Below are 12,319 nucleotides of genomic sequence, written 5' to 3'. Positions count from 1 at the left end.
CCAAGATTAACTCCATTTTCTTTTTGCATACAATAATCTTCTTATTTGTAGATCATCCCTAGGTGAATGTCAAAAAGTCTTGGAGATCCTGGAAACTTATGAAAATTGCTTTAGCTTATAGATCAATAAACCCATGACAACTACTTTCTTTAGAAAGCCTACTTTTAAAGAAAAAAAAAACAATCAATAAAAGAAGCTCTGGGTGTTACTGAAATCAGAAAAAATGAGAGGTATTTGGATTTGCCTTCACTGGTGGGTAAAAAGAAAAAGGTTAGTTTTTATTACATCAGGAGAGTGTATGGAAGAAATTACAAAGTTGGAAAGAAAAGCTGTTGTCTCAGGCTTACAGAGACAATTTGATCAAGACTATGGTTCAAGCTATCCCAACTTTTACAATAAGTTGTTTTAAATTACATGTGGGTCTATGTCATGAGATCAAAAGCTTTATCATAAAGTTTTGTTGTGTTGTGTGGATACTCTGTGTAAATATGACATCAAAAGCCTTTTCATTTTAGACCTCTCAAGTATCGCTTTTCAAAACACAACAAAATCACAGTTATGTTTTCTCAAATCCAAAAAATAAAAATAATAAATTGAATGACCAAAAACACTTAGCACACTAGATTTTGTTAACCAATAATTTTTTGATTACCCCTGTCATTATTCTTCACCACTAATGTACCAATTTCTTACTCAAATTAATGCACAAAATTCTTGATATATAAAGAATGAGAGTGAAAGGGAGCCCTAAGAAATAATAATAATAATAATAATAAAAGAAATTTTTTTTCTATAAAAATTTCTTATTTGTCGATATTATTTGAAAATATTTCTTTTTAATATTTAGAAATGAAAAATAAAATACAAAACTAAGTTGTTTTAGGTGACTTAACAGCAACTAAGGTTCAAGTGAACCAAACTATGAAGTGTTAATGAACAGCTTAGGCTTAGCTCAAGAAATACTTATTTATTTAACAAATGAGCTAAACACAAAACTAAGATTAGACTTGAATATTAAACAAGCGAAGCTTAAATATAATAATGCGCTTATAAATAAGCTGATGAGTATAATGCTAAATTAATGTAATATAATATTATATGTTTATATTTATAAATGTTCAAAACATACTTTTATAGACTTGAACTTGGATCATGTAAGTTTGTAAATAAGTTCATAAGATATCAAATTGTAATTTGTAATTTCTTATACATAAAATATACAAGTTCACAAATTCCCAAATTAACCTATCACCTCACACATGGACCATTGAAAAAATTAAATTAAAAATTATGATCGGCCCATATGAGGTGGTAGGATTATTTAGAAACGTTGTAAAATTGTTATGAACTTTTATCGTGTCCCTAGCTTTATTGAATAAGTTAATCCAATAGTTCATAAACAAACTCAAGCTTATTTAATAAGAAAATGAACTAAGCTTAAACTTATAATCTGATTTGGTAATGAACTCAAACTCAACTCATGTTCAAAAACAATTTAAATGAACAAAAAAAACTTTTATTACTCAATTTAGTTATTGTGAAGAATCACATATAATACAATATGATATAAAAGAAAATTGGGATAAATTTTGAAATAATTGATACTATAAAGACAAAAATGAAAACACATAAACTTAGGTATTGCAATTTGCAATTTCACTTCTTCTTTTTCCCCCACCCCACCCCTATTCAAGCTTGGCGACAAACTAACAATTGCATAGATTGGGCCACACCCAATATAACTGCACTTGGCGGGCACATAGCCATTGGAGTAACATATTTGGAAGTACTGCCCCATGAGAACAAAGCCCTTGGGCCCAATAAAAGGCAAATTTGAGAAATATGGGCTACGTGTAAAAGTAGACTAGGCTAGCCCAACCATTAATTCCCAAATTTGCATTCTCTCTCTCTCTCTCTCTTAAATTCTTAATAGGACTACCAGGTTACAACTAATAAATAGCGAAGTAAATAATGGACCAATCCTTTTCTGGTTTGAATTCAAAGACAGGGTTGAACTTTTCTTTTGTTTTTAGGGGCATTATAAATGAGAAGGAAAAAATAATCCCAGCTTAGGTTGATTTGGAAGGGTTGACCGGTCGTTATGCAAAATATCATTAGGTTTTTTATTGTGGTTTGGGCGTTGGAGCTTCTATTCTAACTTTTTTTTTAATGTAATTATCGAAATACCTATCATAGAACATCATTCTTTGGAATTTGGGCCTACTTATTCAATTATCGAACTATCAACCATAATAGCATTAATCTTCTTTGGACCTACTTAATCAAGTGGGTTTAAACAAACAAATCAAATTAATACACATTTATTTCTCAAAAATAGAAAATAAATACGACTTTTTTTTTAGCATTTTAAAATAAAGTAATGATTGAGTTCAATATTCCTATGTACTGGACTTATAACACGTGTTAGCATCTTAATAAATCTATTTCCCTTAAAATACAGTACATGCTGGAAGTTTGTGAATGATTACTGTCATTGTACATGAGAATTGCCAACCTTGACTTAAAATGTTTTGATGTTAATAGGCTATAGCCAACTTCAATACAGCTTTCATAATTTTTTTTTATCAAATTAAAAAAATAAAAAATAAAATAAAAAACAAAACTCCAATACAGCTTTGCGTTTAGCTGAACTTCTACAAATTAATTAAAGTCTAGGACAATCTAGATAGAAATTTGAGCTAAATTTGTCTTTCCCTAAAAGGGAGCAAATAACCACAAAAAAATAAAAAGGCAAAAAACCCTTCCACAATAGACAAATTGACTAAGGAACAAAACAAAAACAAGTTGGCAACCCTTCCACAATAACCAAAAAAATAGGTAACCATTTACACAAACAGGCAAAATGGAGTCTAAGGTACAAAACAAAAACAAGCATTAAGATTACCAAAAAAAAAAAAAAAAACAAGCATTAAAACATAAATAACAAAGCATATAGAAATCAAATCTATTGGACGAAGAAAAAGACACATAAAACAGTTTAAGCTGCTATCAGGTCGGTGGGTAGGCAAAGCCGTGTGGGACCATTGGAGTCCAGATTTGTTTTTAAATGCACCGTGCGCAACACGTAACTGTCTCATTCTTATCATCATCATAATAGCTATAGTACTATTGAAATATAAATATATATAAAAAAAAGTCGTTCAAATGTACCAAAATAGTCCTAAAACCTTGGTCTAAGGACCCTGCGTGCAATGAATATGGACAATGGGTTATGCAGTAATTTTAAGTAGTTGTACTAGAAGATTAAGATTAAGATGAACCACCACCAAGGGAGCAACCTGGAAGGTCCATCTGTTGCTATTTAAGTTGACCTTGACCAACTTGTGCACCAAGTCACCAAAATAATCCCCCAGCTGGGCCAGCTTGACATTTTTGACTCATTCAAATCAAACCCTCCCTCCGTTAGGATTTAAGCAAATGATCAATTCAAACTCTCTAATCAGCAACTATGGCCTGCCATTCAAGTGGGTCCTACTAGTTTGATGGACCCCACTCTGGTTGATAGGAGAAAAGGATTTCCAAAAAAAAAAAAAAAATCAATCAAACTTTTCTTTTCACTGCTCAAAACAACAACTACATGCTTTTGATTAAATTCCCAACTTTTCTTGGTTTTACAACCAGGCACAAAAAAAAAAAAAAAAATCACTACCATGTGTGATACAAAAAAGTGATTTGAGGCCCTTCAATTGTAGGGTAGGGAGGCCTCAAAACAATAAACAAATAAGTTGAGAAGCTTATCTAAGGATACATTTTTGAATATACAAAAACCAATCCGTGTATAAATATACAACAAAAACAAACAAATTTGCAATAAATTGAATGGACCTGCGCTTCTTATTTTGTTTTGCACTTTTGTTCCTACTCCCTCCAATATTTTTTTTCTTTTTTAAGTCAGAACCTCGCAATTTCAAAGTCTATGCAAGCAAAGTTTCGAAAAACATGTCATCCCTTGGTTCTTCTTTGGCTCTAGAATACACATTGTCTGTGACTTGTTGTTGTTGGTTCATGTAAGAATTAATGGCATTCCCGAAACCTGAGTAGCCGAGGCTCCCGGGGCTCTGCAACATCTCCAAGGTGAAGGGTGCTTGCCCTTCAGATGTTGGTAGTCTTAGATTGTGAAGATGGTGGTTGTTCACAGAATTGTTAATTTGATGGGTTATGGCTGAAGGCCTAATTGCTGTGGCAGCACTAATGTTGTTATTATTGTTGCTTGGCAAAGGCCTATTGACAGAATGGCTGCCACTGCCACGGGCTGCGGGAACATCATGGTTGTGCTTCCCTTCATAGGTTGTGATCACTGCCCTTAGATCATGAGATGCTCGCTCAACATGCTTTCTCACTGGACACCCTGGATTTGTGCACTTGTAGTAGCTCCTACAATTTGTGTACAAGTAAACTCAAGATTAGAAAATTACAACTTAAGGACCAAGGCAGGCTAGGCAAAACATACCCCAGTAAGCAAAAGTGAGTGTTCAAAAGTTTTGAGTGAGAAAGTTCAGCCTAAAAATTTTGGGTTTTTTAATTCAATAAATCCATCGAGTGCTAAGAATAAAGCGCACACCATCAAAGAAACTTTTAAGCCAAAATGGATCACTTTTGAAATATGCAAATGGCCCAAACCGACCAAAAAGATAGACTAGTCTTTTAAATAAGGTGTTCAAGTAACAAGACATTGAGAGCATAGGGTACGAATATAAGAGTCAAGAGTGCAAGTGTTATAGAATAATGATTCTAGAACTTTGAATGTAAAATAAAACTTTGAAAAGTTTGACAAAGAAATTAAAAGTAAAATCAAAAGTAAGCGCTACCTTGGGTTTGGATTGCCCTTGACCACTTTCTGCCCATATTTCCTCCAACGATATCCATCATCTAAAATATCTATATCACTAGTTGTCTGAACTACAACTCTAGGTTCCCTCACTGTTCTGCTCCCGGCTGCTGAAATACCTTCATTTTCACCCTCTTTTTTCCTGGACAATTAAAGGAAAACATAAAATTATCAGACCAAACCCACCCAACCATACTATATAAAAGAAAAAAATTACACAAGCTAATTAAACAAAGTGCTTTTTTCAAACCAATTTTGGAAAAATCTCTTCCAATCCATTATTTGATTCATAAAATCATCCACATATATTAAATGACATAAATCTTTAGCTAAGTCATGTAACTAAAAGTGGATGGTCATTTGAATCGCAATGGATTAGAGGAATTTTCCTTTGGTTTAGAGGTAAACTCCATCCAAAACTAATCTATCAAACTTACCATCTTTTGGCATCGGGCTCATCCTCATCATAGTCATCTCCTGCGGACTTACTCTTTTGAGAACTCTGATCAAAATCCTCATCCCCCATCGATATGGAAGAGTTTTCCGGGGTTGCAACCGAATCCATATGTCCATTACCAAGGGTGGCATATGACTGATCATGAAGTTCATGGGAGGAAGAATTAGAAACTTGAATGGCATGAGAAGTTGAGGATGATGAGGATGATCTCCTAGTAGACTGAGGCTTGGGATGGTTATGACTACCCTTGTAAACTATCTCAGTAATTTGCCCATCTAAGGACCTCTCAACTTTCTTCTTTGTTGGGCAATTGGGGTATGTGCACTTGTAATAACTTCTAGGATTTTCACTTCCTTTAACTTGTTTTTGACCATATTTCCTCCAATTGTACCCATCATCAGACCTCCTACTCAGTGTTTGAGGCTGTTGAGGCTGTTGGTGATAATTACCATATTCTGATTGGAGCCCACCGTTGTTGCTGTTGTTGTTGTTGTTGTTGCTTTGAGTGTTACTTGTTATGGTGGTGATATCAGAGGAATAGCCCTGCATTGAACCGAATTCAGCCTTTACCATACTCTTTCCTGTGGAAAAATCATCCTGCTTGGTGGGTTCTTGGAAACTCCAGGCTTGTGGCTGTACCTGAAAATTTGTAACAAATAAAAAGATTGTTAATGAAAATCAAAGAGAAGAAAAACGAAGAAACCTGGACTGGCATGTTTATTAAAAATTTTGTTACATACAGTTTGAATCGCAGTATTTGAAGGCTGATAATTTGTTGTTGATGATAAAGGAGGCCTTTGTTGGGTTTGGAAAGAGAAATCTGAGTAGTTTTTGTTTTCTTGTTTAACATTCTGCTGCTGGTTGCTAAAATTACTCCTCCAATTGAAGGCCTGAGCAGGGAATGTTCCCGTTGTTGGAGATGGCAGAATCTGTATACATATAAACAGAAAAATAGCAAAAGCCCATCAACCAATTATGGCAAAGGAGATAATAATTAGGAAAACTAGATTAGATTCAACAAGACAAAAGAGGAACAAAGAACCCCATTAATTAATTTAGCACCACAAATAGCTAACCGAAAACAGAATTTTGAAAGACATGACCTTGACTTAAGCCTATGCTTCCTTAATTTGATTGTTAATAACCATGAATTTATTTTGGTCCGAAAGAAAACAACGAAAAAAACTCCAAGTCAACTGAGTCATGCACAATAATTTGACTTGACTCAGATTAAGTTCCTTCATTTCCTCTAAAACAGAACAGCCTTCAAAGATATCTCTTCTTTTTTTTCTTTTTTTAATCTTTCATTTCTCTCAATTTTTTCAAACAACCTAAAAGGATTTGTTACATAAAAAGCAAAACAGAAACTCTGACACACACACACACACACCAAAAAAAAAAAAAAAACCTTACGTTAGAAGCGTTGAGAAGAACAGGGGAGTCCAAGAGCTCAGCTGGGCTCAACCCAGCTGGGATAGCAAAGTAAGAACTTGGAGACACAGCAGGTGGAGAAATGGGCAAAGGAGGTGGGATTGACTTGAATTTAGGCACACCCGACCCAGTTCTCTCAGCTATACGATCTGACAAGCTACGATTTCTATTCTCTAATGTGGTGTTATGATCATCAATACCGTTGGGTGAGGCAAGGAGGTCAGAGAAAGAGGTTGTCATGAAAGGGTGAGTAGAGAAAGTGAAGCTAGCCGGGTGTGAGTTAGCTGAGGTATCCAAGCTCCCAGAAGAGGAAGCCATAGAAATAGTAAAATCAAAAACAGAAAGAGGGTCTTTCTTTGGTCGTGTTTGAGGAGCAAAAGCTTTAGGGTACAGAAGAAAGCTAAGAAATAAAAACAAATGGGACAGAGATGGATAGATATTAGAGAGGAAGTGAAGAAAATGGTCACGTATTGTACAAGTTTATGCCTTGTTTTTCTTTATTGGGATCTTTCTGGGAAACTAAGGGTAAGTTTGACCGTGGAAAAAAATTTTATAAATGAAATAAAAAATTGTATGTGTTTATATTACATCATTTTTATTTAATTTTTTTGGGTCAAAACTCGTGGGTTTGACTGGATGGCGGCTGACACTGAGATATCTTTCTAGTAATTGGTAGGAGCTGTTGTTTTCTATGGTTGGCAGCTGGCTAGGATGCTGTGGTTTCATGCTTGCCTCCGTTTGATCAGCTGCTTTCGCTCGTAAATGTGGATTTATTTATCTGATAATGCGCAGTTTTTGGTATTTGCATATGAATTATTTTAAGAAAAATTTAATATTATTTTTGTGAAAATTATAAAAAAAATAAAAAATTTATTAAGTATTTTTGGAATATGAATAAATGGTATTTCCTTCTCTCATATTCATTTTAAATTCTACTATAATTTTATTAAGTAGACCTCACCATAAATATAAAATGAGAGAATATTATCCTAACATTCTCTATATTTCAAAAATACCTAAATATTACTTATTAAAAAACTGTCAAGAAAGTTAGTTATTTTTTTTTCATTAAAAATAATTTTAGAAATAATTTCTAAGCCAATAGCAATAGCAGTAAACTTTTAACAGCTACTAATAATAAGCGATTTGTTTTTTCAGTTTTTAGTTTTTTAACCATATTAAGAAAGAACGATGCTTGATATACGGAATGATTGATGCTTTAATTTGCTTATTTATTGGTGAATAGTTTTGTAGAGTTTCTTTTAGATTTTTTCATGTGAAGTTTTCATGTGGATCGTGCAAAAACGTTTTGTGCATTTCTATTTTCTAGTGAGAACAGGCATCATGTCATGATTGACAATGAAGAAAAAACCGCAACCCTATTCCTTTTTCCTTTTCTTTTTTTGAGAAAACCGCAACCCTATTCTAAAGAGTAAGAATTATATTATAATCAAATAATTTATTGAAAAAAAAAAAAAAAAAAACAAAACAAAACAAAGTTCCTATATTGGTTTTTCTTTTCCTAAAATGTGGAACCCCTCTTGTAGTTTTCAATGTAACACTTAGAACATGTTTGGTAAACTGTAATATGTACTGTAATATAATAATTATTCATATGGTTTAACTATTATTTAGTTTGGTTATATTTTTATTATAGGGAATGGTTATTCTTTATGAATAATTATTCTTCAAAATAAGGAATAATTATTTCTCTTTAAAATTGTTGTAATATGTATTTCTTAGTAGTTGCAATAATTTCTAAAAATATTACATTTACAAATAAACAAACTTTTCATATACACATAACAAGTATAAAAGTAAAAATCCATTAAAATTAACTCATCTCTCTATCAAATTTAAAAAATATTATTTTTAAGGAAATATAATTTTATGAGTAAGATATTTTCTAAAATAAATCTTAATTTTTAATCTAGGATTACAACTCACAACCAAACTTATGAATATTTTTAGTTATTCTATTACAACACATTTTATTCCTAATAATAAAAATTACAATTCTTGTAATCCTCATTTCGTGTACGAAACGTGCTCTAATTCCCTTGTGGTATTGTTATAAGGACAAAATTTGACTACAAACTTAGTTATAGCTTAAGGCTGCAACTTCCATTAATAAAATTAACAAAGCTATATGTTTTGAAAATCTAACAGTTGAATTACATGTTTATATTCTTAACAGACTTTTCAAATTCCATGCTAATCAGATGATATTTACTATTCGATCCAAAACTAATTTTTAATTATAATATTAAATTACAAAAATTTGAAATTTAAACACATAATTGATAACATACCTATTGATCTTTAATTTCCTTGAAATTTTGTAAATACAGAAAATATACTAAGAAAATGTAATCTAATAATTGATTTGTCAAAATTCTCATTCAATAAAAAGATATTGAATGAAGTTGTAGTCTTAAGTTACAACCAAGTTTATTGCCAAACTTTGTCCTTATTTTAAATTTATGGTGGGCTCCACCACATCATTGTATTTGAATATTTAATAAGTAATAATTTTCCTAACTTAGAGCATTCATATTTATTTAACCACGAATTATAATTAGTTTAACTGATAAAGTCATTTGTCATATCTAGGGTTCGATCCCCATATAAACAAAAAACTAAATAAGTGTCTTGATCAAATAATAAAAAGTAATCATCAGAAGCAAACATCATAGGTTGAAACCCTCTATAAAAAACCTTGATTTAGCCAAAACATAGTTCTAGCCAAAATATGTCTAATAAACATAAATTGCCCACATTGGATTATAAATCAATTAGCCAAAATGCTAATTAGCTATGGTATTTCTCTCGAAATAGAGACTATTGTAGCTTAAGCAAATGATTTTATTTTTCTCTCTTTCTCTATACCCAAAAACCCATCTCTCTCTCTCTCTCTCTCTCCATATATATATATATATATATATATATATATATGAATCTCTCTTCACTGATATTCGTGTGCAATTTCATTGGTTGGAAGTAGGCCCAAGTGACCTACCTCACAAGATGGTTAGGGTTAAAATCCAGACACAACGGTGACAAAACCCATAGCGTTTACATTTGAGAAGGAATTAAATAAGTCTTTAAGGAAGGTGTAGGTGGTGGTGGTGGAACAATGTCATTTTGGTGGAGGAAAATATTGGAGCTTTGAAGTGGTTTTATTGTTTCGGCAGTGGTGTGATGAAGGAGAGCTAATGATGATTTTGACAATGAGAACTACTTTGGTTTGGTTTTAAGGCGGTGAAGACATTCACTTTATAGTAAATCAAAGAGACTTTTTAATTTTTATCTACACATGTGTGTACGCATGCACGCACACAGACATAGTTATGGCTTTGTAGATCTAGGTGGTTTTGATTTTGTGGGTTTGATTTGGAGACATGGAAAGGGAAGGGAGAAGACTCGATCACAAGAGATATAGAAAAGGGGGGAAAAGAAAAGATTAAAATAAAATAATAGTTAAATGAAAATGAGTTTAGAACAGAGAAGTAAATGTTAAGTGTTTTGAAAAGAGGTTAGCTAAAATATAAAAATAGGTTAGCTAAACCAGGGTGAATGTTCATGTGATTGAACAGTCATGCTTGTGTTAAGGGCCATTTGTGGAAGCCCAGCAGACAGAAAAGCCCAATAATGAGGGCCCAAAGAATTGACAAGATAAATAGCAAAGAACCCATTAGGCCCAAGCGGCAGAAATAATGAATCACAGGCCCAACAAATGAATAAATGGGTCTTGAAAAGTCAAGCGGGCTCAAAGAAGCCAGGAAAGAAAGAAGTAGCGTCCCATGGGCAGAGTATGAGGTAGAAAAGTGAGAAAGGGCCGCCGCAGGCCCAAGGCAATTGTAAACTAAGAAAGTAAGGAGTTTATGGCAGACCCATGAACTCCAAAGATAAGGATAAGGTTATTGGGCCGGGGAAGTCCAATGAAGTTAGTAAAAAGTCCATGGGAGTGTAGAATTATCAAACGGGCCGAGGAAGCCCAAGAAAAGCAATCGGACCACGAATGTCCAAAGGAAAAGCCCAAAGGGACATAGGAGCCCATGAGTAAAAGCAAAACAGTGCCCACAATAGGCCACTGAGAAAAGAGATAAACGGCTGGCCCAAAATGAGGTCCAGTAGGATTGAGTTATTACGGCAAGAATAACAGTTCAACATGGCAGGCAGTAAGGAAAATCAAAAGTGTGCCAAGGAAATGTGAAGCCCATTATCATACAAGGCCCAGCTCCTGAATGGAGCGAAAAACCAAAGGAAAGCCCACATGAAAGGCCAGGAAAACGCAGATGGAGAGTCTCCAGGTCACGGCAGACGCATAAGCAGCAGGCAGACTCTTGGACAAATTTGAAAGGGAAGCACGCGCAAGGCCCAAGCACCACCAGCCTGTACCCAGCCAATATAGGACATGGTGAGGCCATGGGCCAGAGGTAAGAGGTAAAGGGGGTGTGGTTTGGTGGTGAGGAGGGGGGAAAAGACCTATTTACGGCTCCTGCCCAAGCCTCTTTTGGGAGGTACGTCCTGCTGGGATGATAGACCACCCAAAAGAGGCAAGTTTGAGGGGGAACCGTTGGTGCATGCTCTGAGAGTAGAGAGAGAAAGCATTTATACCGTGGCAGAAAAGAAGTGCTACGGCAGGGGGAGAACTGAAACCTGCCTCTGTCTGACAAGGGTGAGTGGCACACACCTCTGGTGGTCGGCAAGTACGCCTAGACCAGACAGAGGCGGTTAAATGGCAAAATAGTAAAATCATGGTCGCGGCAGGCACTATAAAAAGGCTCTTGCCGTGCCCTGTAATGGAGATCGAAAAACAGAGATATTTTCTTGAGTAAAAAGGAGAAAACAGAGCAAGAAGAAAGAAAAAAGATAAGAAAAAAACTAAGAAAAACAAGAGTTATTTCAAAGAGGGCATGCACCCATAGATCGTTTTCTCCCTCTCCCCCTTCAAATCTTACCTTCTTCCAAAACGCAAACAAGGACTTTTTCTTTTGGGCAACAACCATTTAGGTCCGACTCCCTCAAAGCCATTAATCCCCACGGCAAGATCCTTTTCCTGAGGGGGTTATTTGCATTGAGAAGAGGCGTTCTCCCCTCTTTGGCTTTGCTGCGGTAGACTAAGCTTAAAACTTAATTTATGCCCATTTAAATTAAGCTTAAAACTTAATTTATGCCCATTTAAATTAACCAGTATTATTTTCTTCGTTCTTCTCTATGATCGATATCATTATGACTGTAATCATGCTTTATTAAGTAGGAAATACATAGCTGTTTATTTAAATAAGTCAAAATACTCTGTTTTAGTTATTATTATATCTGTCTACCGTAACTCGTCTGCAGCAGTTCCGCCTGCCGTAATTCGTCTGCAACAGTTCTGCTTGCCGTAAACTTGCTCCTGGCAGACAAGGCATAAGTTTGTGCACAAACCGGCCCAAGTTGAGTTACAATTGGACCGGCCCCAACTCCCTTACTCAGAAACAATAGGGCCTATCACCGCAGGAGGCAGCCCAGCCCATTACCGCAGGAGGCAGCCCAACATACCATATCACACAGAAAAGGCCCCTACAGCTTGTTCA

At 34.5% G+C, this 12,319-nt stretch overlaps 1 protein-coding gene across 1 annotated transcript; it reads right to left on the bottom strand.

The window, feature by feature from the left end:
• Positions 1-3,557: 3,557 nt before the first annotated feature.
• LOC126727488 (WRKY transcription factor WRKY24-like) lies at positions 3,558-7,198 on the bottom strand. The gene is made up of 5 exons (XM_050433170.1): positions 6,720-7,198; positions 6,047-6,235; positions 5,287-5,945; positions 4,830-4,991; positions 3,558-4,395 (listed from the first exon to the last, which is right to left on the bottom strand). Exons 1-5 carry the CDS (start codon positions 7,053-7,055, stop codon positions 3,936-3,938), a joined length of 1,806 nt encoding a protein of 601 aa, XP_050289127.1. The 5' UTR covers positions 7,056-7,198; the 3' UTR covers positions 3,558-3,935.
• Positions 7,199-12,319: the final 5,121 nt, after the last annotated feature.

This window comes from Quercus robur, chromosome 1, assembly GCF_932294415.1.
Source record: "Quercus robur chromosome 1, dhQueRobu3.1, whole genome shotgun sequence".
Classification (NCBI taxonomy): domain Eukaryota; kingdom Viridiplantae; phylum Streptophyta; class Magnoliopsida; order Fagales; family Fagaceae; genus Quercus; species Quercus robur.
This window is presented reverse-complemented; position numbering and strand designations above follow the sequence as displayed.